The sequence below is a fragment of the Athene noctua genome, chromosome 19, assembly GCF_965140245.1.
Source record: "Athene noctua chromosome 19, bAthNoc1.hap1.1, whole genome shotgun sequence".
NCBI classification, from domain to species: domain Eukaryota; kingdom Metazoa; phylum Chordata; class Aves; order Strigiformes; family Strigidae; genus Athene; species Athene noctua.
This window is the reverse complement of record NC_134055.1, coordinates 7,969,634-7,994,440: the sequence shown is the minus strand read 5'-3', so window position 1 is coordinate 7,994,440 and position 24,807 is coordinate 7,969,634. Positions and strand designations below refer to the sequence as shown.

Here is a 24,807-nt window from a genome sequence, read left to right as displayed (position 1 = left end):
GCTCATCAGCATGCTAATTGCTGTATGACTAATTATGCCCTGAATTCCAGTTGATTTTCTTAATGAGACAGCTGGGTTAATTATGTAATCGTATGATTACATTAGCCTAGAGTGCCCTGGCGAAAAGTAACGCAGGCAGGAGCGTGATGTCATGGCAGGAGCGGCGCGCACAAGGGGGTGCATTCATTCCTGCCTAATGACAGGGGAGGGCAGCGGTACCCACAGTGCTCTTTGTGTAAACACTTATATTGAATTATTAAGATCTGTGTCTTTTTCCAGCTCGCAGAATGAGGAACACTTTTTTAAAAAAAAAACAAAAACAAAAACAAAAAAAACAACAACACAAAAAACCACGAAACTCACTTTGGAAATTCAGCTGGTCACCGATAGTCCTGTTACATCTCCTGGGCTGAGGTTGGGGTTGGTCTGAGCAGCACAGGGTTGCGGGTGGTGAGGTGCTGCCTCTAGCTAGTCATGTAATGCCTCTAGCTAGTCATGTTTCCGTGAGATCCCTCTCTGCGTTTCTTTTTAACATTGTAAAATATGTAGTTTACGTGCGTAAGCAGCAGCAAAAGAAAAATTGGTTCTCTTGCGCTGCTATTCGAAAAAGATTTATCACCTGTGTGCGTATATGGTGTGAGAACAGTCTGAGAGGTGTTACTGTGGCTGTGTTGCACCAGCTTGTTTGATGTGAAGTATTAACTGCTATAAAAATTACGTTACGTTTGTAACATTAATTTTGTTCACATCTGTGTTCATTGAGACGTGTCCATCCACCTCCTTTGTGAGGGGAGAGGCTCGCCTGCAAGGGGACCCGTGTGCTGTGTCACAGCAGTGAGTGAGCACAGGGATGTGCTCAGAGCTGCTTGTGCAACGACACCGAAAGGCAATTTTATTGGGAAATAAAGGCAGGAACAGGCTTTAGAGATACTGTTTTTAAAAATACAGCAGTTACCGTTTCTGCTATTGTAGTGTGGAGGAAGCCTTGCCAGGGATCAGATCCAGATGGGATTCAGATCCATGCTGGGCTGTGTACAGACACATGATGCAGAGGGCTTCTTCATGAGTATGGGATGCAACAAGTGGATTAGGAAAGTGGAACAGAATAGGAAGCAGGAGGAAAAAATATATCAAATTAATATAAAAATAGACGTCACAGTTTGGGGCGATAATGTTCTCGCAAAACACTTTTTCAAGTTCTGGATGATCAGATTCTTTTTACCAGTTTTCTCATTTCTTACTTATCCTGTGCTTAGCAGGGATTCTGAACTTTTACATGCTAGAGAAGATTCAAACCAAGAGAATAATTTGTGATGAGTTCTCCACGTTTAAGTGTTAAGTGAGGTGATTTTACTCTTTTACAGACTACAGAAAGGGCATTTCCTTCTTTGCCTCTCTCCATAAGTTAATGCCACTTGATTTTTTTTTTTTTTTTAATTTGTATGCCTGTTGTTTGTGTAATGAATTGAAAGTTTTGGTCCATTGCTTGTTTAAAAATTCAGTGACCTCCTGTTAAATGACATGAAGCATACTTTGTAAGTCTGATTAATACAAAAAGGTATGCCTTTTCATGCATGCATATGTTGGGAAAAGGAAAGTATTTTTATTTCTTTTTAAATCTACTTCACTCAGGTAAGAAAAAAGTTGTTCTGACTGTAAGGTTTATACTTGTTTCAGATTAATTGGTGTCTATAAATACTTCAGAAATTATGGGAGTTTAGGTTTTCTGAGATTAAAAAGCATGTTGGGGCTTGCCATGAGAAATGAAGTATTTGTCTCTCTGCCCAAAATGTCTTGGTCATTTTATTGTCATGCAATGATTAGTTTTCTTTAACGCAGTTATAAAAATTAAGTCTTAAGAGGTGCTTCAGCCATGGATTTTACATGTCCTTAAGCAGTATTTAGTGGCTGCAGGCCATTAGTCCTTCAAGTAGGCTCTAGTAAAGTTTGAAGTTTAATGCACAGAGACTGTTTTTGCATTTTGTTTGTTCTGCCACTGTTTTGCTACTTGAACATTAACCTTTAATAGAGCTAAATTAAATATACATGTCCTGATGAATAATTATGAGATTGCAGGCATTTTCATTTTGTACATAAAGCTTCTCAGGGATTGCAAATTTGACTAAAGTTTTAGTCATTATTCACTTTATAATGCCCATGTTATTTTTGTCTTTTAATTCTTTACTGATTTAAATATAAAAAGCCCTGAGTTTTTGGAGCAAAATACTTTTTGTGGGTGTCGTGGCTTTTTACAATAGGCACTTTAAAACAAGGGGGGGAAAAGTGCACCCACAATTTTGTAAAGTTCAATTTCTTCCATTGTGGCATTTTAACACTATTATATAGAAATATCATAGCTGAAGCTTAAGATCTCTTCCTGGTATGTTTTGCGGTTCCTGTAATGATTTCAGGCGCGGATAGATTGAGACAATCCAGCCTTTCTTTATGTTCAGCAGATGAATGTCCTGGGCTAGCTCTTTTGGAGAAATGCTGAGCTGCAGAAGTGTGACAAAACGGTCATTCCAGATAAAGGTCGGCAGACCTACATGGGAGAAGGGTGATGTTGTGACAGCCCGTACTGTAATTGGACCATACATAAATATTGCAGGGCCTTTAACTCGTGCTACTGCTGTGACTTAAACTTTATATTTAATTCCTTACCTGTACCCCCTGTCTCTACCACAATAACATTTTAAGTTTGATTTATTATAAATATTTTAATACAGATAATAATAACGAAAAGTATTTGGCCTAAAAAGCATAAATGAAAAAGCTATGTAGTCATAAACTATGTATGTACAGAGAGCAGATGACAAGCAACCTAGATTTTGTATTATGAACAGGGTAATGCCATAAGCTGTTGAAGAACCGAAGTAACAAAGTGTAGCAGGCTGCTACTTATAATGTCTCTGAGCTCAACATAACCCAGTACTATTCTTTTATAAACTATGAAACAACGCTGGCATATTGAAAAAACACACAGTCTCATGCTTAATGTGTTAACAGAGGTACAATAGACTTATTATGTGTTTCCAGAGACTGAGGGTGGTCTGAAAAATTAATGACTGTGGTGGTTGAAAATTAAGTGAACTCCCTAATATATACTGTTGTTGATCCACTGGGTTTGGTGTTTAGCATTCCTCAACAGGAGACTAAATCTTTGCAGTCATTTCACAAGAGATGCTGGCGCCCATAACAGAAATATATTCAATAATCTTTTAAAAGTCCGTTGGACTCCAGCATTTCCCTGTTCTGACTGGGAAGAAGTCCCAGAATATGTGGACACGCATCAGGTGTGTGCTAAGGATGCTCTTTAGCAGAAGGGGATGAACATCAGAGAATTAATACTGAGAGGACATTCAAAATAATTTCTAATTTCTATTCAATTAGTAGTATAAGAAAAAAGAGGGAACAAGAGTCACAAAACTCGAGGTTCATGGAATTAATTCCATCCAGACAATATTTCTGATTATTATTGATCTGTCAGTTAAAAAAAGTGTAGCTCAGATCTCCATGATCAATTAACCTTTTTGAGCTCAGCTGTGCAGGAGGGCACTATTTGCTTCAGAATTTTGCCCCCACAGAACCAAGGTATGTGAGGGACACTAGCTGTGTCAGTAAGCTGTGCAGTTTGATTGCTTTTTACCCGGAAATTCTCATTTTGTAAATAAAAATTTGAAACTTAAGACTCTCACATGCCTTCATATCAAGACTGTCTGCAGCCAGGGACACTGCCCTGGAGATTAACACCAGGATGAAGAAGGTGTGCCCCAATTTAAAGGGGGACGTAAATGCAATGAACTATCTAGATTTTTTGAAGCTTGCAGGCTATGAGATGAAGAACATCCAGGACTAATAACTCAAAGTAGGGCTTTACTGGCACTTAAAATGGATACTAATAGAGAAAAAAGGACACTTGTGCTCTGAGCTGCTCGAGTCGCAGAAGTGTTCCTGTTATCTTACGTTTTATTTTACTGTTTCTTTTTCAGATCCTGTTCCAGCCTTGGATTTAGGACAGCAGCTTCAGCTGAAGGTTCAACGTATGCACGATATTGAAACAGAGAACCAGAAACTTAGGGAAACTCTAGAGGAATACAATAAAGAATTCGCTGAGGTGAAAAATCAGGGTAGGTTGCAAACATTTTCTTTTATCCGCTTTTAATGCATACTGAAATTTGAAGACAGGGATTAAATTCAGTTTTATTTCTTTCAGGTAGGGTTGACAGTAGCATTGAAATTCAGTAAAGAAAGTATAATAGTCTATTATAGCCACCTCTGTATTTATGCATATAGATATGGCTTTGGCTAGACTCTTTGGATTTCTTTAAAAGTCTTGTCATCTTTAACACCAAGTCAGAGAATAGAGCTGTTATTCTGCATGTTTGGTTGTAGCCTTCAGCACTACCTGAAAATTACACCCCTGACTGAAGTTAGATGTAGACATTTTATAAGAGATGCTGCTACTGCTGACATCAAGCTGAATGTGGGTGTGGGTGCTTGTAGTATATACATTTTACACATACAAACGCAAAAATCCAGTATTTTATACACACATACAAATCTGTACAAAATTAAACTTTTTCTGTACTCTGTTTTTCCTTATCTAAATGTCTTACTGGAGTACATTCAGCATACGTACTTTATCTTTACTCTAGAGACTATCCACAGAGCAATGTAAATACAAGCTAATGCTGGTTAATTATTTTAAGTAAGTTTTAATGAGTCCAGAGTACATGAAAATACATGAAAATCTCAATGAGATTTAAAGCCTGTTATCTTTAAGAATGTTCAGTTTTTCTTGTAATTCAGAAGAAAGTTTCCTGCACCAGTACACCTACTTGCCTATACACGGGACTTTTCATTTCCGTGTTTAATACTTGGTTCTGGGTGGTGGAAAGGGAAATTGTCTTTTGGGAAAATAAAGATTTTTTAAAAATCCTATGGAACTGTTGCACCCAAGTGGGTAACATTTGAAAGCTAAATTAGCAACTAACTTGGTTCTGTTACATCTCAATTTCAGCAGAAGGGGTATATATGCAGTTAGATATTTTAATATAGAGGGTGTGGCCTATGGAGAGGACAGGTATCAGCATGCAAGGATTCAGGCCAGACTGCAAAAGGTGTCATGTGGGAGCCGTAATGCTCTAAGCCCAACAGTGTATTTGCTGGAAATGTACAATAATTGCAGTTCACTGTACAGAATTTTCCTGAGGCTGTGCATCCTGTACATCCAGGCATGACAGAGGGGTTCATCCCAGAAAGTGGAAAAGATCGTGATTTTTGGAGTTTTTTGCTGCAGCCACTCATAAACTGGCATTTTTATTTTCCTCGGTGTGCACTACCTTCCTTTCTGCTTTGCCACTGTACTCTTCGCATTGGTTTTCACTCCAGTGCAATAGTTTTACACTCTGTTTCAAACAGGGATTAATAAAATATCCAGGCAAAAGCCTGTTGTTAGCTAAGGGTGCTTTGATCAGTTAATCTCTTTGTTTGGAGGGCTGTGTATGAACTATACAAGGCTCCTTCCAAACCTGGTATAAATGGCAATGGCTAACAAGTTTTAGCTGACCTGAACAGTAAAGAAGGCACTTTGTTGTTCAAGCAGTGTAGAGGATTAAACTGTGCTTGTCTAACACATCTATTGTTAGGTGCTTAAAGGTAAAATCAGCTTTTGTTACAAAAGTCATATTTTTTTCCCATATTTGTGCACTTCTTGGCACTCATTTTTTGTAGTTTTGTTTCCTTTAAAAATGAAGCATTCCAACTTCAAGATACAACTAAATGCATTTCCATAAGATGATTTAACTCTCTGCTTCTCTACATACCTGAATACTTTTGCAGATTTATGTCTGAAAATACCTGGAGCAAAGGTGTTTCCAGTAGAAGGAGTACATCCTTTGTATGTATGAAGGAGCATCCTTTTGCCTATGTGAAGGAGCATCCTTTGCTTATTCAGGAAAAGATCAGAATTTGTATTACTTCCCAGATCTCAGAGAAGAATTTCCCTTTGCTTAAAAAAAAAAAAAAGTGACATGTCCTTTTCACGGCCTATTACTCAGTAATGAGCCTCATCTGATTTTTGCACGGCTAGCAAAATCCCGCTCCTTCATTCAAAAGTAGCTGGTTTGCTGGCAATCATTTTTCCCACTCTTCCCCCCCTTTTTTGTGGTCACAGTGGCCCAAGCTGCCTTCAGTGTAATTCCCAGACAGCGGGCCTTGTCACCAGTTATCTACTGTCTGACTTTACAGTTCTGTAGTCAAGTCTAAAAGTCTAGACTTTGAAAGGATTATGCATGGTTTTGTGTGATATTATTGAGATTTTTTTCCCCAAGTCCGTAGGCTTTACTTTTCATAGTAGAGTTTGTCTTTCTGCAGAATGGGAAGCTTTTTATGTCCAAAGGTATTCTTTCCTAAAGCATGGTTAATGGCATCTGTTAATAAGCTGATGTCTTTAAACCGCCACATCTCTGTGTAAGTACATTGAAATGTATTGCTAGCTGCGAGTCTTCTGGCAGTCTAACACTTTTTCCAAATTCCATTATTGTTACAAAGCATACCCTGGTGAATGTCCTGTTTTTCCTCTTATGAGCCCTATAAGGATTCAGTCCTTTCCTGTGGGTGGGATCAGAGGGCTTTCACGTAGGAATGGATCAGGCCACGTAACGAGATGCTGTCCATCAGAGGCTGTGCTGTAACTCTGCAGGTTTATGCATCTTCTGTCATCCATTACCAGGCACAGTAAATGCAAAATAGCTTCTTTATCTGAGAGAAGGGTTTCTGCAAATTCCCTGGAAGGCTACAAGTGCACTCAGAAAGTTATAACAGTTAATGATTGTGCATAAAACCCGGTGTCGATGACAAGGCAGTTAGAGCAACTAGAGTATGAAGGGCTCCAGAGTGTCTGTTGAATCTGATCTACTGTTAATACAGCAGTTAAATCTTAACTGCCATATTTTTCATCAGTTGTGAAACAGAACGTAGCTGTATCCCAGATATGTGTTCAATTAGTGTTAGATTGCATCTGTGCATGAACCATAGTAAAACTGCCTCTTTTTTACATGAGCACAGTTGTGTGAATTAACTGTCCTATGTGTAAATGCATACTTAAACCTACACTGGGACTTTATTAATCTCCACTCAGCAGCGAGCTAATTTAAGACTAGTCAATAAGGTGATATTATATTTTACAATTGATTTTTTTTTTTCTTTTTTGAAGTCATGTTAGAGGAACCTTCTTCACTCTGCTTTCCAGCAAACTCCATTGATCCTTCTCAACCTAAACACTTAAAGTTCAATTTAACATTTAGGGAGTAAAAGGTCTCCAAAGGGACTCATATCCATTGATTTTGTGTCAGAGTTGAAGAGCTAAAGTTTAAAACACACTGAGCCTACAGGGTAAAGAAAGCCTTGTGTTGTGGAACCACATGGAGCTGTGTAAACTCATTCTTCCCCTATTGTTTTTCTATAGAGGTTACAATAAAAGCACTTAAAGAGAAAATCCGAGAATATGAACAGACCCTGAAGAACCAAGCGGAGAATATAGCGCTTGAAAAAGAACAAAAGTTACAAAATGATTTCGCAGAGAAGGAGAGGTGAGTGTGCATGTGTGCATCTGCAGGTATTTTAGAGGAGGGGAGATGTAATTTTCTGGTTAATGTTCCAAGCCAGGACTCTCTTCAGCGTACTGAGACAGTTCATATATTGAGCGATTCTGGCGATTTATGTGTTTGACACGGAATCATTTGATACTCAACTTTGCACAGAAAAACAATCGTGAAAGTGTGGAAGCAAAACAAGGACAGATTGTTTCTTTGCGGTAGCATTGTATGGGGGGTGTCATGTTCAGAAGGGTGCAAACCTGCTTTTATTCTTCACTAGCTGTATTGTCCTTTGTGACACTAATCTTTCTCCATTAGCTGACTGTAATTCAGTCTGCTGTGTCCGCTTTGTGTGTCACGGTACCTTTGTACAATCTCTACAGCCCTGAGCTCTTTAAGATGAAGCACTGTACCCAAGAGCCTGGGTAAAAGATGCATCACCCTTGCTCCTATGTTAATGTCTAAGAGAGGGGATGTGCTTCTGATTTATCCTGAAAAGGTTTTCATATTCCTACATGTCAAAATTAAGAGGCATTTTAATTACTTATCACCGATTTTTGGATGCATCTTGGATCCATTTCTAATCTTTTGGAAATGAGCAGGGAGTGTTTGAGTCCTGTAGGTTCATGGGCAAACAAATCAGGCAGGACAAGACCAAGGGTCTTAAAAGGGACTTGAGAATTTATTTCTCCCATGGAGGAATAACACTGAAGCTATGATATGTTCAACTTAATGTGGAAGGCCTTCAGTTTAGGTGAGCTTTTTAGTTGGTGGATTGGTTGTTCAAATTCAGGTCTGAGTGAGAAGAATCTACTGGTGAATGTAAAGCCTTTTTTATTTCATCAATATACGTGGTTACTTTTGTATAAGTAGCACGTAAGCAGTGGCTTTAACAAGTGCAATTTAGATATGCTTAAAAATAAAATAAAATGGCAGGTCGTGGAATGCAAATAAAAGTGTATGTAAGAGAGGGTTTGAGCTCTCAAAGTATATAATTTGGTATGAAGGGAACTGACGCATGTTTTTTGCTATAAATAGTTATTAACCTGGTCAGCAGTGTTGGAGAATAAATTTATGCACCTTATGGAGTGCAAGTAGGATGCCGGTAGTTTCATAAGCCATTTCATAATTCTGAAATCTGCAGAATATCTTAAAAGCAATGTTGTAAAAAGCAGCAACTCCTGGGAGATGTTGGAGCAACTCCCTTGCAAAGATGAGTTTTATAACTCCTGTAGTCTAGCCTTTAGCAAAGAGTGTAGTGACTGTGTGGCCAGATGATATTAAAATGTGTATGACTGACACAAACAAGAAAATATTGCCTGTGGACATAAGAAACATGAGCATATTAAAGGTTTGCTCATGTTATATAGAAAATATCAATGTGAGATTTGTTTTGAAATATGTGTGTTTTTTTAAAGAGTAGCTAATAATATTGCTGCATTTGGCATCCATTGCAGCTATGATGAAACAGCTGCCACATCTATTCACTATATCAGTTATGGCAACAAATTTCTTCATTATGACAGTAAAATGGAAATGTATCATTCTTCTTGTACTAACTTTGTACAACAGAGGGTGCTTGGTGACAATTTTCTTAATGTGTGTGACATTTCCAAAACAAATTATGCTCAAGAAAACCTTCCACTAAAGTTGTCATTTATATAGCAGTCAACTCTTGTATAATGTTCACAGCTTATGTTATGAGGTGGCTACACTGTTAAAATTTTAATAAGTGGGACTGCAAAGTATGAACAGTATTGCAATGTGACATGATTTATGGGTCCCATTGAAGCACCTTGTAGTCTGTGCGGTGTTGTCAGTTGTCTGATTACAGTTGAGACATTTAATCACTCTATCTTCCAAATTTGCAAAATACAAGTAAGTTGTTTAACATGATTACGAGCTCTGTTCTCACTTCTTCTCTTCCCTTTATAGAAAATTGCAGGAGACACAGATGTCAACAGCCTCGAAGCTGGAAGAAGCCGAACACAAAGTTCAAGCTTTGCAAACAGGTTTGGCATCGCTATTCTGACCTATACCAATGATCAGGCTGGAGGTGAGAGGATAGAGATCATTAAATGTATCAGGACTGTGTGTGAACCAGCTCTTGCAAGTGCAGAGAGATCCCACAGAGCTCAAACGCGCTTTGTGAATCAGAGTTTCTTTTGGGCACCACACTTTAAGCGAACGCTTGTGTTGCAGCCAGTCTGTTGGTAAACACAGTGGACAAGGCCAAGCATGAAGCACCGTACAGCATTAGAGCATCGCTGCAATTAAAGCAGGCCATGGAACTTTTCATCCACGTTGTGTTTTGCTCTGGTTTCACACATTTCTGAACTATGATAAATATGTGTAGTGATCTGCTTTCAGTATGAACCCAGTTTCTACCAGTGTGTCTTGCCTGTTGCTATGACTTGCTTGCCATTAATTTTCATCTCTTCATACTTATACATTCCAGATCTGGACACATTCGGTTTTGTTTACTATGAGAACACAAGAAAATTTATTCTTTGAATTACTGCAATAAATATTTCAAATGAATAAGCAGTTTAACCAGCTTAATAAGAAATTAATAATGTCTAGCTTTGTTAAGCAGAAACTGGGAATTTTTGCAACGTAAAAAAAATACCATAAGAAATTGTGAAAAATCAAAAGCTATGTTTTTTCTAAGTCATAGTGGTTTGCCTAGGTAGAAAGATGAAGCAAAGACTTTTTTATCAGGAGGTGTACAGCTTGCTTTATGGCTGAATAAAAGACAAAGGAGTAGTCTTTTTGCTTTTCACTGCTGTTACAGTGCTGTAATGCTTCATGTTTATGCCTTTTAGCCTTGGAAAAAACCAGAACAGAACTATTTGATCTGAAAACAAAATACGATGAAGAAACTACTGCAAAGTAAGATTTTACTGTTTTCTTTCTATGTCTTCCTTCAGGGTATCACTGCTTTTTTGTTTTGCATCTGTCTGTTAGAGACGGACTAAATGGAAGAGGTTCAGGAGTCCAAATTTGTTGGAAAACACAGTCATAATTTGGCCTCCTATAGAGAGATTATTAGTTTTCATATTTTCTTCCACCCAACAAGACACTTTTCCTGGCACACATGCTGCTGCATTTCTGGTTTAATTCTCAGGTGCTGCATCTACTATGTATCTCTTACATTTTAGTTAGAAATAGGGCAATTTCAGAAATAAGGTATTTACTGTGATCTTCCAATCTTGGTGAAAATAAAATTTAGTTTAGTAAAGGTTTTCTATTTCACTGTTAGGCACCCTAGTTCTTTCTGCTTTTGGGGTAGCAGTCAGCACTGTGTCAAATTCACACCAAATTACAAAGAGTAGCATTTTTGGCAGATTTTTCTTCTTTTCAAGTAGAACATGAAGGTAGTCTCAAAAATATATATCCTTGTCTTCTTAATAGCTACTGTTTTCAATTATGCCCTGGTTTTATTAACAATCAGTGCAGGAAACAACAAAAGAGAGACAGACTTCTGCTGTTTTTCTTTGAACTTGTCATATTTAAGGAAAGTTAGTAATGAGAAGGAATTCTCATGATCAGCAGTATTGAGCCCAAAGAGTAATTTCTGTGTCTGGAAATGGGATGGGAAAGAAGCAGCCATTTCACATGGGTGTTCCTGGCCTGCTGTAAGAGCAAGGGCACATCCCTGAGCCCACTACCCGCAGAGCCCCAGCTTCATCTCCGCGTCCAAGTAGGCCGGTGATCGGTTGAATGGGGAGGAAAACCCTTGCTCCTGCCCGTAGCACCGTTCTGGTACAGGAGCAATGCTAAGGGAAGGCTGTTGGCAGTCTCCATGTTGGGGCAAGAGAAACTGCAGCCTAGGCCTGATGGGCGAAGGACTCGGTCTTGGTTTTGTCTGTAGGTAGGTGCTTTCTGGTGTGGCTCATGGGGGTCTAGATAACAGAGGTTTTTCAAAATCAGTCAAATTCACAAGTTTTAATTTATTAGCATGTGGTTCTGCAAACATTGAGGATCTGATTCCTCACTGAGTACATGGGGAACTTGGATCTTTCAAAATTCAGTCCATAGGTAGTTAAGAATCAGTGCTTGCAGTTGAAACACCTTTTACATGATTCAGGATAATTTTTTAGGTAAATTTTAGTTTCGCTCTGTAAGTCCAGTTTTTTCAGAGTATTTTTCTTCCCTCATTGATTTCATCCTTCTCTAAGAGATGCATACTAATGATGTTTCTGATGGAGCCTTATATTACTGCAGATTGCCTTTTTTTTTTTTTTTTTTTTTTTCTGCATGTAACTGATGCTGGCAGCTCTGTTGCTGTGATTTTGTGTTGCAGTCGTTTCTGTGGGAACAGTCAGAGATTAGGGCTCAGTGATAGTAGGCACTGAACCCAATAACCCCTCACCCTTTCTAATGTTTTTATTTGCAGAGTGTTTGCTTCATTTTTTAATACTATTTCCCTAAGTGCTGTAATTTATCTTACACCGAGCAAAAGACATACTCTAAAATGTTTGCTTGCATTTCTAATGTGTTTCATTCTTACAGAGATTCATGCAGAAATATTTTCATATGATCTTGAATATGATTCTTACGTAATATATAAAGAATTACATAAAATTTAGTAGCCATTGCAGTAACAAGAAGTTTATCGTGTTCTCTAGCAGAATGATTCTGAAGGCTGGGTCTAGAATATAGTGATCATGGAGCTGAATCCTGAAGCATACATTAAGCATGTACTTTATCTCTCAAACTAATGTACTGTGAAAACAAACTTGCAGGACCTAATAACAACAGAAATATTTTATCATTGTTTCAGATATTTATGACAGGAATAGTTCTTGCACAACAAGAGTCATCTGTGGCGTTTGTAGCCCACATTTTGCAATATGGAAATCTAGAAAAACATGAAAAGGGAACTGAATGTAGACAGTGAAATTGAGTCATCTATTTTAATTTTAAAAGCTCGGGGAAATGTTGAAAAAACACCAATAAAAATGGTGAAAGACAGTTTGATTCTTTTCTAAAAAGAAACCCTCTTTTGATCTAGGTCTGAAAAGCTACTTGTATTGCCAATTTTAATGTTATGTTTTAAAAACATGTGATTTTTATCTTAGGCCAGAATTGTTAGTTTTACAGACGCTTATTTGATGCAGATGAATTGGAGTGCCTTCAGGAAAAAAAAGATAATTGTCAATTTTTTAAAGCTAACAGTGCTTTTAAGATTTTCAGTTTTGGAATAAAGCTGTCTTTCAACTGTTAGTAACTTTGAAAATCTTTCAAACAAAGAAGCAGCAAAAGAAATACACAGTAAGAAGTCTTCAGTATCAGCATTAAGGAGTCTGGATTTTGTTCTAGTGGCCGCTTGTTGTGATCTTAAAGTTGGAAATCATTATGTCAACTTGTTTGTTTATCTTTTCAAAATGCCCCCATTCAAAGGACTATGTGCAGAGGAAGGTACAGAGGTACCGTCCGAACTTGATGCTAGCAAGGCATGTTCAAATGAAATCAGTTGCTGATATGCAACTCTTCAGTCAAATTCACTGCTGTCGTCCCAGTCTATAAAAATCCCCCGTTCCTTTTGCCAGCGAGCAGGTAACGTGTGTGCGGTGGCAGCGGAGGTGCTGCCCGGGCCCCTTCCCCTGGCCCCTGCATCCCACAGATACCCCGCGTGCAGGGCGCTGAAGGTGTTAATAGCAAAAAGAAGTTTATTATGTGCAGTCATTGCAGTCTGTCAGCTGGAATATCAGAAGCTGAATTTGACAAGATGGCAGCAGCAAAGTTTTCCATGTGTAGGCTTGAAGTAAAATGTAATTAGCCTTTATGTGCAGAACAAGGATCCATTGATGAATACAGCTGGTCTTTGTTTTCTTCTGTCATTGAGTGTGGGAGGTAAAAGTGTTCTTCTTCATGTTTATTAATACAAGATTCCTTAGACAAATGGCAAGCACAGTTTAATATTTGTTGGAACACAGAGGGGCTTGCCAAAACAGTTGTTGTGTAAGAGGATTTCAAGGTTTTCAGATTATAATCATCTCTGGGTTAAATAAATGAATGATTACTCTGCCTTTTTCAATTAAAGAGGCACATCCTCTCTCGAGGACTGATACTGATTTTGTTTGCTGTCCCACACATTTCTATCAGCAAACCTGGATTTAACCAACACTAATGAGTTTGATCTGGAGATTCTATCAGAGCTGGAACTGAAAAGCAAACCCAGACTTGAGTTTCAGGAAAATTATAGAATATTTGGTGGTTTGTTTTTTTTTTTTTTTCCTTGTGCAACAGACTTTTTTCCCTCCTCCTCTGTAGAAAAAGAATCTTGTCTGCATTTCCTTAGTTTTCCAGGGACAAACTGTTCTCCTTGTTAACGTTGCTCTTCTGCTTCTGGTTCGCTGCAGAGTCCGAGCAAGTGTTTGGGATTCCCAGCTGAGTGGTTAATGCTCCCAGCCAGAATGGTTGAATTCCAGTTTTAGATCAATTCCAGAGCCACCTCTTTGCTCCGACCCCTCCTCTCCCCCAACCTAAATGAATTCTAATTGGAAAAGGATCTTCGGTTGTAGCACATACAGTAGGCTTGTTACATTACTGTTAACATGTGGGTTGAGGCTCCCTGCCTTTGATGAAAGAAAATATCGAATTTCACTGAAATGCTACATTTTCACCAGTAAGTTAAGTAGTCTTGTGAGGATTTTAGGTACTGCCCCCCCTTCTACAATAAAAAGCCTTAATAAACAACACAAAGCAAATAATGTTCAGGTTAAGGTTGTCAGTCAAAGCAGCTCTACTACCAGTTTTGTTACCTGTGTGATTTTCTGAAAGATGCAGACTTTTGGTTCTTCTAAAATTGGCATATGCATAGAGAAGGAGGTTTCATATTTACTAAAGTAGTCATCTGAAAACAACTACTTTCAATAACTTGTAGAAAAATATTTTGCCTTCCAGTATATGAAGCAGAGAATTATTGTCCTTTCATAGATCAGACTGTTTTGTTTTGGGTTTTTTTGGCAACAGAGCTGAGGATGGCACAGGAGGGCATATTGGTGTAGCGTCATTAAAACTGTACCCTGGTGCAATATCACAAATTACCCACCATATAGATCCAGCTGACTTATTTTAATCCTGGGCTGCATTTTAATGAAAACTAAATCTAGAAATGAGCAGAGCATGGTTGATGAAAGTGTGGTCTGCAAGCTGACAGTCCCTGCTCTATGGTCGAGTTTTTCATTGTTCTAGGGCCTGAATTGGAAAACTTGACTCACAGGATTCCAGTATCAGTATTTAATACTCCTTTTCTTGCAGTGGTCATACACCTCAGTCAGCGAGAGCGGGGATACTGCGGTGGGCACTGTGCACGTATCCCTTACAAAGGCCATCTCTGCCCTAAAGAGCTTACAGCATGATATCATGACAACGTAAAACAAGTTAATGAAACCAATAGGTAGAAGCTCAGGAGTGGGAGGACAAAGTAATGCCTATTTTCATCCCTATATCCTGCTTGAAAATAAATCCTCAAGTAATCTGCACAAAGTCAGAGGTGGGTGACAGATGGGGAGTGCTGGGGCTGAGGCAGGCAGTGGTGTGAGGCAGGCAGGAGGGCTGCCAGGGAGGGATGGAGGGAGGTAAACAGCTCCTCATCTTACCTGCACGCAGGCACAAGGCACTCCAGTCTCCAGTTGTGGGGAAAGAAGAGGTTTTATGGATTGTACACCAAAAAATACAGTAACAGAAGGGGATGCCTGTGCGTTTTGGCTGTTTGGGGTGAAGGCTGCTGTTCTTCCTAGTCATTATCGAACAGACCTGTTCTTCAGGCATCAAAGTAGAATAAAGTTCTAAAGATGGGGCTTTCTGCATGGAAGGAGTGTAGGATTGGGCTTGAAGACAAGAGCAGTAGTTTTAGAGAATTCATGAAGAATTATTTCTGCCTAAAGTTCTGTGATGGAATTGGAGTTCAGGTATTCATGTGAAATCTTGTGTTACATTGGGGCAAATATCTGTTAACTCGGACTTCAGGGAAATAATTCCCAATATAGAGTGAGACATGAATTTGGCCTGTGAATTATTTAATTTTTTTTAACAAGTCTTTCTTAAGTGCTGGCTGGTACCAATATATCATTTCTCAAATGTTTGTAGTCTTCCATTTTGATGGTGCTCAGGGTCAAACTGAATAAAAAATAAAAGTTGTGCTCCCTCCAGCATCACATAATTACAGTGATAGATGGTCTCAAATGCTGCTTCCCCCCATTGAGCATGAAATACTGTAGTTAGGGTGGTTGTGTTGTACATGACATGAAATAGCTTCTATTTGCTGTGCCTTTAAGGTCTTAAAGTTTCCTATTTCCTGTTCTTTAGATGAGTCATTAACTTCCAATGCTTGTGTCTGGAATTACTGCTGTATTTAAAGTGATTTCCCTAAAAACAGGAGATGGAGAACTTCGTAGGACTTGTCTCTTCCCGTTTCTTTTCTTCTTAAATTTCCTAGTCATACTGCCATCAATTAAAACTCAGGAGTAGTGGTAATGGGGGGATAAGAAACCAGGGAAGATATTACAGAGAACTAATTTTTAAGGGAAAAAAGGAAAGAAAAATTGAATGTCTTAAATCTTACAGAAAGCTCTGTCTGCATTTTACAGTTTGAGATATTTGTTAAAGTTTTAACTGTGCCTTACACAAAACTCAACAGGCTGAAAGTCACTATGTACCGTTAATATTTTGCTTAAAAACTAGAAACGAAGATGAATGAAAGTACTTTGGAGATCTGCTTCTTATTTTGATCTAAAGCTCTTGAGTGAAATAAGGCTTGAAAGCCTCTGTGCACACCAGCCTTTTTTGTCGAATTTCTGGTTCGGCCTACAGTCAAACCAGAAAAGTTGTAAGATTGTATGCTAAGGGGAGTGAATTACAGCATTACTGTAGAACACTTGCCTTTGTGAAATAAGGAGTGCTTGCTTTGAGGTGTTATCATTAGTCTTTACGTTTGGGTAGGGAAACTGAGGCATGAGTATAATGCTCAAAGCCAATAAGTCTGGTCTTGGCTGGAGTCTAGAAATATGCAGACATGAGAATCATAAACCACAAACCAGCAGAAAGATTATATTTTTTTTAATTTCTAAGAGTGCATTTCTGAGAACTCCATATAAATAGAGCGTTTAGAGTTTGTAGGAGTTAGTGCTGTAGCTGGGCTCTGTTGCTCTTTTGTTAGACTTGTAATGCTTGCAATTAGTTAATGTAACTTTTTGACAGCACAGAAGTGCCCTAGGTCCTTTCAGTGGTTTTTTTTTTTTGTTATTTGTTTTTTAACCTCAAGTGAGTCTGTTCAGGTCCTTTTTCTAGTATAGCCTAAAAGCTGGTGTTATTTAACAGCCCAAAGTAGAAAAAAATAGCCTTAGGGTTTTGCAGCATATTCTAGTCATCACCCTGTTATCTATAACCTTGGGTTGACATAAGATCCTTAGATGGAAATCTTTAAATAAATACAAAGTACTGCATCAGAGGGTCTTAGCTACTGTGCCAGCCATGCTGTTGGTCATCCTGACCGTGGCTGCAACCACAGCTCCTTCCTGGGCATGAAGCTGCACGGAAGAGGCTGCAGCGTCCTTGGTTGTGTGGGTCTGTGAAATCACAAGGGGCAGAAGTGCCCCTGTCCAGCCTTTTCTCACTTGCTCTTGCTGGAGCCAAAGCTCTTCAGGCTATTGCAAGCTGCCTCAGTCTGCTGGGCAGAGGGACCACAAGCGTGTTCCTGCAGTCCCAGCCTGCTGGCTGGAACTGCCTTTCCCTGCAGGTTCGACCAAAGGACAATCCAGTTTTTTGAGCCACCTTGCCACAGTAGCTCATTTTATCTGTAACAGCTGAACTCTGTAAGGTGCCTGGGAGGGCTTTGTGAGGAAGAAGAGTGAGTTACAGGGAAGGAGCACCCTTCTCACAAGGGCACATCTGCCCCCAAGCATGGACAAGGTCCTTGGGCTCCCATGTCCCAGTCAGCTGAGCTTGGTTTACACACAGCCCTTTCATGTATGTCTACAAATTATAATAGTCTCCTTTTTTTGAATGCAAAGTAGCAAATCAACAGAGTTATTTTGGTACAATACCACTTCCTTGTGAGGTCTGGTCTGTGAAAGCAAGGAGGGCACGTGGTTCTGCCATGGCTCCTTCGGCACAGCTACCGCTGGGCTGGGATCATGGGGAAGGCAATCAGGATAAATCCTTGAATCATCAGAAACAAATGGTTCATCTGGTTTCAATCGGGACCTGCCCTGTATAGTATGCAGGGTTACCTATTTCCAATCACAAAGCTAACCTCTCCATCAGGCTCTAAGTTAAACTGGCAGTTACTGCGGTAGTCATCTCTACCTAGCCACACATTTAATGTGTAAGCCTTCTTTACTGGCTTTTACTTGAAACTCTCCTTGTGCTCTATAGATGGATTCCAGCTGCTTTTCCCACTCCCACACGACGACAGTGCAGGCGAAAAAATGAGTCACATAGTGCATGCTGTGCTCCCTCATTTAATGGAAAGAGATGGCTGTCCTGAACGAGAATGAAGTTCAGGAAAGTGTAAGATCCCAAGCACTAAAATTCTGTATCCTGGAAAACAGTCTCTTCTGTCTGTCTTTATCTTCTCTCCCTGTGGAAAGCCATGCGTTTGCTGTGAGACCTGGCAGACCTGCTCTCCCATGTACCATGTTGTTTCATACAGACAGCTTTCACATTCATCCAGTCCTCTCATTTTATTTGTTTGTTTGCCTTTTCCAAGAACAGGAAGGTGTGTGCCATCACTCAGTGGCTATATCTGGCACAACCTTTATGAAAGTATCCCTATGCTTTTTGCCCATTAGACAGATTTTTCAGAGTCTCACCGTATATCTAAATGTGTCTGATCCTTTCCTTGACTTAAAATGTTGCTATGATGCCACAACTATAAGCCACCTTACTACAGAAACAGGGACGTTATTCTCTGTGTAGTTGATTTAAAAATAAAAAGCATCTCTGTTTTGTATTATCTGTTAGGACTGTTGATGTTGGGAACTTTGGGGTGTTCACCTTACTCGGGGAAAAGGCTATAGAATTAAGTTCTACACCCGCATTGCTTTGCAGGTCATCCCTGCTGTCTTCACAAGGGCTTTAAAACTTCTGGCAATTATTTCTCCTGCCCACCCCCATGTAAATCTTTGATTTCCTTTTTAACCCTTATCCTCAATGCCTATGGCAGAAGCAAAGCTGGGAGGGAAGTGTCTGTGTTGGCGATATGTGCAGGAGTCACCCTCAGCACCTGCACCTCTTCATTTGCCCTGCAGCCTAGTTGCAGGAGAAAAAGGGATTCTGGTCTGCAGACTTTCAGCAGTTTTGGCAGTGATACAGCCATGAAACAGTGGCCCAGAAACGGTGGCATTTCCAGTAAATCAAAGACTTCTCTGAAAAGCAGTTGCAGCTTGGAGCAGGTCAGTGTGTGGGTTGGCTGTGCTGCGTGTGGATGTCAGAGGAGCATGTCCTGTCTGGTTCAGCCCCTTGTGGTCATCCTGGAGACATCATTTAATGGGACCTAAGAAATATTGTCTCATTTACATATCCTCTGATCTCAATTAAAAGGCAATGACACCATGTGGGGTTACAGTTTTGTGTCACAGAAAATATCTGTTATGATGAAATTGAGTCTCATTATCTTGATGAATTTTTTTAAAACTATGTTTCAATGAGTAAGTTTTTAAAAATAATATCTTTGAATAAGAAACTGAGAATCCCAAACATAAGTAACTAGGAACCAGGATTAGCACTAATTCAGGGATTTGGAAGAGAAAGATATTGGCCAGCTCGTGGAGCAGAAGGGATAAGGCAGGATGGTGCAGACACTAAAACCAAGAAAAACAATAGACAACATGCAGGCCCATTAATAACTTCATTAGCATTCATGTAAAGCATTAAATAAACAAATGCATTTACAATCCTGTAAGCCTCATATTATTAACCCTTAACATTGATCTAGTGTGTTTCTGCAGGAGCAGATCATAGCAAAGGCTATGATTTTGTGCCTGTGATAGTCTTCTCTTCCATTTTTTTAACATGTTGAGAAACTGAGTCATAGAGATTGGTCAAGGACATGGTGGACAATCAGTATTACAGAAAGGATGAAACCTAGGAAAGCAAATCACTGGATAGAAGAAAGGACTACTTCTGCCCTTATTTTGCTTAGATACAGGTTCTTGATGCACAGAAAAAACCCGAGCTCATTGAATCTTTCTTGCAGTTTTTAACAAATTATTTTAACAAATTTTTAGTAACAAATTCTGAACAAAAATTAAATTTTACTGAAGCACTGCCTTACTAATCTTATGCAGCAGTTTTTCAGGGGCTTGTAATAGGTGATCTTTGGCTACTTGTGATCACCAACTGTACAACCTGTCTTCATTCCTTCCCTCAAACTAATGAACTTTCAACTGAATAGTGTGGGTCATCGTCACCCACCCCACCCCCCTACAGTTTTATATTTGTGAGGGGGTTTAGGCTAGTCTGGACTTGATTTGTTTTGTACTGTCTATCAGGCATAAATCTCTTCAGTTACAACTGCACCTGCTAGATTAAACCTGCCCTCATACACCTCCTTTTGGATGAACTCGTGTGGTTGAACTACTCGTAACCTGGATTGCTGGGTTGAAGTCAGTCTGGTTTCCAACTATACGTACAAGCATATATATTCATATATATATATGTATGAGAAAAGTATGGAGGGAGTGCCATGGCAACGTTTGTCCAGTGGCTTCCATTATCTTCCTTTTCCTTCCTTTGATTCAAAATTCAGTGCTGAGAAAAGTGAATCTTTCTATTACGGTTGGTGCTAAGCAGAGTTGCAGGGGAGGGTTGTGAAACAGGTAACTTTCTTTGCATGGTTTCCTCAAGAAATTGTATTTACTGATGTTTCATTTCCTGTATTTCCCCATTTATGGTATGTGGATTATTAACCTGCCTGAATACAGTGGTTATATCAGACAGATAACCTGAGGGGCACATATGGCTTTCATAAAAATATAACACCCATTTCCATCATTGTGAGCTGTGTCATCTACCAGTTGAGTTGCCATAAATTGCTGTGAAATGCACACAGCCTTAACCAGTAGTGAGGAACACATAACTTAACCATGGAGTAACTAACCATCTTAATAAATCTAAATTCACTCTTTGCTGGAGACACTTCGGGGAGAGTGGGAACAATTTCTACAGCCTTTTATCCCATGTGGTCACGGTAATGTAAAGGGTAAGTAGAGTTGTTCTGTGGAGAGATTCCTATACCCTGCTCTGTGTTTCCCCCTCTATGTTTGGGAATCTCTTTCTTGTGTAAAACAAATAAAAAGCTCTGCCAAGCAGCCGGTTTTGCAGCCAGAGTGCCCAGCATCCTTGTTCAGGGCCGTCATTAAAAGATTTCATGAAACAGCCTTAAAAATGAAAAGTTTCCTTTCTGAGAGAGAGAGAGATAATTGAACTCATTGATTTGTTTCACGGTTTGTTTGCCCTTTCATTCCCTTCCTGAGGTGCTGTTTGTTGAGGAATGTCTCCAATTGCCAGAAAGACAGTGGGGTGTCTAATATTTCCCCGCCAGCTTTCCTTTCAGCCAGAGCAGAGTACTGTGGCAAGCCTACGATATGAATTTTTAATGCAGAACTTTATAACATAGCCCTTGCAGCACGGCTGCACTACTCTCTTGAGCTTTCAGATTTAATGCTCTGATGAACAGAGCACAGACTTGGGGCATTCGACAGCAGTCAGAATTAACCCCTACATTACTGAGTGTGTAGCAGTTAATTTCCCTGTAGATTAATACAGACATGGGAGGAAAAATTCCAGATATTCCCGCATCGGAAAAGTATCGGAATAATTCAGAATTTGACTCTCCAAATTATCTCTAATTTATTTTTCATCTTTTGCTAATAATGGGAATTTTTAAGGCTGTTTACTTTCCCTGGTTTCAACAATGATGCAGTCATTCTGTATTGGATAAACTGATGCTGTCTTGTCCACTGTCTGATCTCTGATAATGACCCATGCTGGTAGGCTGGCTGTCCAAAAAGGGGAAAAAATTAAATTAGCTCTGTAATGCATCACCATTGATTAGTTTGCCATAGGAATGTTCTTCCAAATTGTATCATTTAGTTGGTTATGCCATGAATCATGATAGTTTATCTGAGGAGATTTTGCCCTGTTTGGAATATGATCTTAACTAGGTGTGGATGTTCTTATTAGTCTGTCGTCTTATTTACCTTCCAAGAAGTGTAGAGCCCAGCAGTGTAGATAAGTAGTCCAAATTATTACTCTTCAGGGCATTAGCACATTTGTCAGTGTTGAATTTCATCTGTCGTAAAGCTGCCTATTCACCTGGCTTGTTTTAGTGTCTGGCCTTTTTACTCTTCTGCACTCTTGATTATAATAATTCTGCTTTACTGCAGTTAGTGCCACTGTGCCGTTCATTGACTTTTCTAAATAATTCCTTTACTTATTAAACAATACCAGTCCTAATGTATTATCTGGAGGAATATTGCTCTCAAAATCCTTTAAAGTTTGTCTGTGTAGTGTTTGGGTTTTTCATAGCTGTTCTTTTTTTTGTTTGGGTTTTTTTTTTTTTTTTTGTAGTACAGCGTGTCACAGCCAGGACTGGCCTTGTCAGGGGATCTTGGCAGTGTTTTGTCAAGGGAAGAATGCAGGTTTAAGTTTGATAATGAAGAAAGTGTCTGATGTATTTAAATTGTGATAGGACTGGTGTAAGCCAGAGAGAATTAGACAGGACTCAGAACGTGCAGAGGTGTTAATGGCATTCTGGAGAAAGACTTAGCAAGGAGTTTGTACTCTGGTGATGTTAAACCATTTGCTTTAAGCCCCTGCGAATAAGACATGCAGGTTGTTCTTAACTGGTACCACGGAAGTACATTTACGCTTTTTAAATCATAAATCAGTATCTTTGCTTTGGTGAGACATTTACACATTTGTTTCAGATTAGGTCTTTTAAGCAGCTTGTCTTATTGATTATAGACCCAAGATTGTCTTTACCTTCTCCACTGTTATTACTGACTCATGAGATTAAGGTTTTCAAGGCTTGTTACTAAATGCAGAGAGATCCCATCATTTCATTTAGTAGTTCTAGGCATGTATTAACTTTACTTCTATAAAAAACCCACTATTTTGATAGAAGATTTAGTTTAAGACACTGTCTTACAGAAAGGACTCTCCTGTTTTCATGTACTGTACTGGTAATTAGCACTACAGCTTATTTTTGTGGTGTCAAGCACGCTACCTAAAACAAGGCTGATGACTCAGTTTTGCCATATGTAAAAAGGGCACACGGGGTAAGGCAAGACTTTATTAATGTGGATAGTCTTTCAGTCCTTGGATAGAAAAGTGGAAGTGCTGTTCTGATGCATTGTAGCCTGTAAAAATAAATGTACATAAATAGAAGCACATAAAATGCATTTGCTGACCATTCATTTGAACAGTGCCATCCATTAGGTCATTCTGTGATGAATGGAAATATTCTTCTTTCCTGGAGACCACACCAAAGGGGAAAAGATGCATACAGCATCCGTCATAGTAATAACGCTGTATTACCACTGACTGCCCCACAACATGGGCATTATAACTCACTGGAATGGGCAACTTTAATCATTATAGCATTTTTCATTGTTTTACCTGTGTGGTGCTTTAATGTGTGAGTCTTCTGCTTTTACTGAGCCAAAGTGGAAATATTTATTTAATGAGTTGTAGCACTTTTTTATATACATAGTGGTAGAGATGAGGAGCATGACTCATAGGAAGTAAAAAGATCAACAAATTCAGTGCATTTAACTGTTTCAAGTTCCTCACCACTGTCCTTCCCATTTGGGGGAAGGGAGTGAAGACCGCAGAGGAGCAAGAAGCACTCTCCCAACCTGAACTCCAGAGATGCCTCTGCCTGATGCTCCCTGTCTTGACCCAAATCACAAACAGGGGGTCTTCTAGAGTGTCTTGACTTAGGCACTGTCAGTGATACTCACCCAGAATGGTTCTTTCCTGTTACTGACCCAAGATAAAATGTTGGGGTTTTTTTTAATTGCATGTGATCAGAAGAAAGTAGCTGCTGTAGAAAGTTATGCTTTTTAATTACAGATTTTGATATTGAGATATGCAGAAACTGAATCAGGAAGCTGTATCTGGACTTGCTTAAACTTGGGGCTCAAAGCCAGAATTAATATAAATTCTACTTTTAAAAATGCAAGTAAATGACTGGAGAGGCTTATATTTCTAGGTCAGAAGTTGTAATAATTAAATTGCAGCAGAGTGCATGATTTTGGTGTCTTTGAAGATCATGGTAAGAAAGTATTCCTCAGTAATATATAGTAGCACTTTTAATGACTTCACAGTTCTGGGTTGGTTTAGATTTGTGGAGCCAATAGGGAAATGTGCATTAGCATTGCAACTTGCCATCTGAGTGTGACAACAAACAACTCCTGCTATTTGAATGCTAACAACTGACAAGTCATTTGGTATAGCCATTTGCCAGTTTAATGGCTTAAGCAGCTTAGTTTTAATTAAACAGCAGCTTCTGTGTATGGTATCAGAGAAAATAATGTTCTACTTAAAGCCGAGTTGTTTAGTGTTGTCCCTAACTTGCTGAAGGTACTAACAGCTTCTCTGTTTCAGCATCCAGCTGGTGCATTGTCTGCCATTTCTTATGCAAAATCTGTTTGCAGTAAAGCCCCTTTCAGGGTATGGATGAGCCTTAATCTGTTAGTTAAGTGCAATCTAAGCATTGCCTTGGTGGCAGCAGTTGTTCCTTGGACAGGAAGAGCTCCCTCCCTGGACTGCAGTTCCAGGTGTGTTTCATCACAGAAATATGTAGGCTGGGAGATCTTTCACCCCTTTACCAAAGGGCTCGAGGAGTAAAGGGCTGGGAGCTTATTGATAAAGGGGTAAAATTCGTGCCTTCTGTCAGCATGTGCACCTAACACAGAGACAAAGTGACTGATAATCTGTATAAAGAATGGGGTTTTTTTGTGGTCGGTCTGAAATTAATTTTGTAGAGAATAGGTGACTGTCAGGAAAAACAGACATGTCCTTTGCATGTCATTCCCTAGTACCTGGGACCTAGAAACCAATTTCTGTTGGATAGTTGTGCTGGAGGCAATAATCTTTTAATCTTCAGGAGTCATTTTACTAGTTCCAGGATGAGAGTTTGGTGGGGGAAGTTGGAGGAAGGTGGTATTGCTACTTGTAGACACCGTTCCTT

General features: G+C 39.3%; 1 protein-coding gene across 9 annotated transcripts in view; it reads left to right on the top strand.

Annotated features, from left to right (window-relative positions):
• CUX1 (cut like homeobox 1) overlaps nucleotides 1–24,807 on the top strand; it is a 284,219-nt gene that overhangs the window by 139,832 nt on the left and 119,580 nt on the right. For 8 of the 9 annotated variants that reach the window (XM_074923161.1, XM_074923160.1, XM_074923159.1 and 5 more), the window contains 4 exons: nucleotides 3,990–4,127; nucleotides 7,469–7,592; nucleotides 9,534–9,610; nucleotides 10,424–10,490. In XM_074923161.1, the coding sequence (XP_074779262.1) occupies nucleotides 3,990–4,127; nucleotides 7,469–7,592; nucleotides 9,534–9,610; nucleotides 10,424–10,490 (406 nt within the window). The remainder of the gene's footprint in view (nucleotides 1–3,989; nucleotides 4,128–7,468; nucleotides 7,593–9,533; nucleotides 9,611–10,423; nucleotides 10,491–24,807) is intronic. The other variant, XM_074923163.1, reaches the window with a different exon arrangement.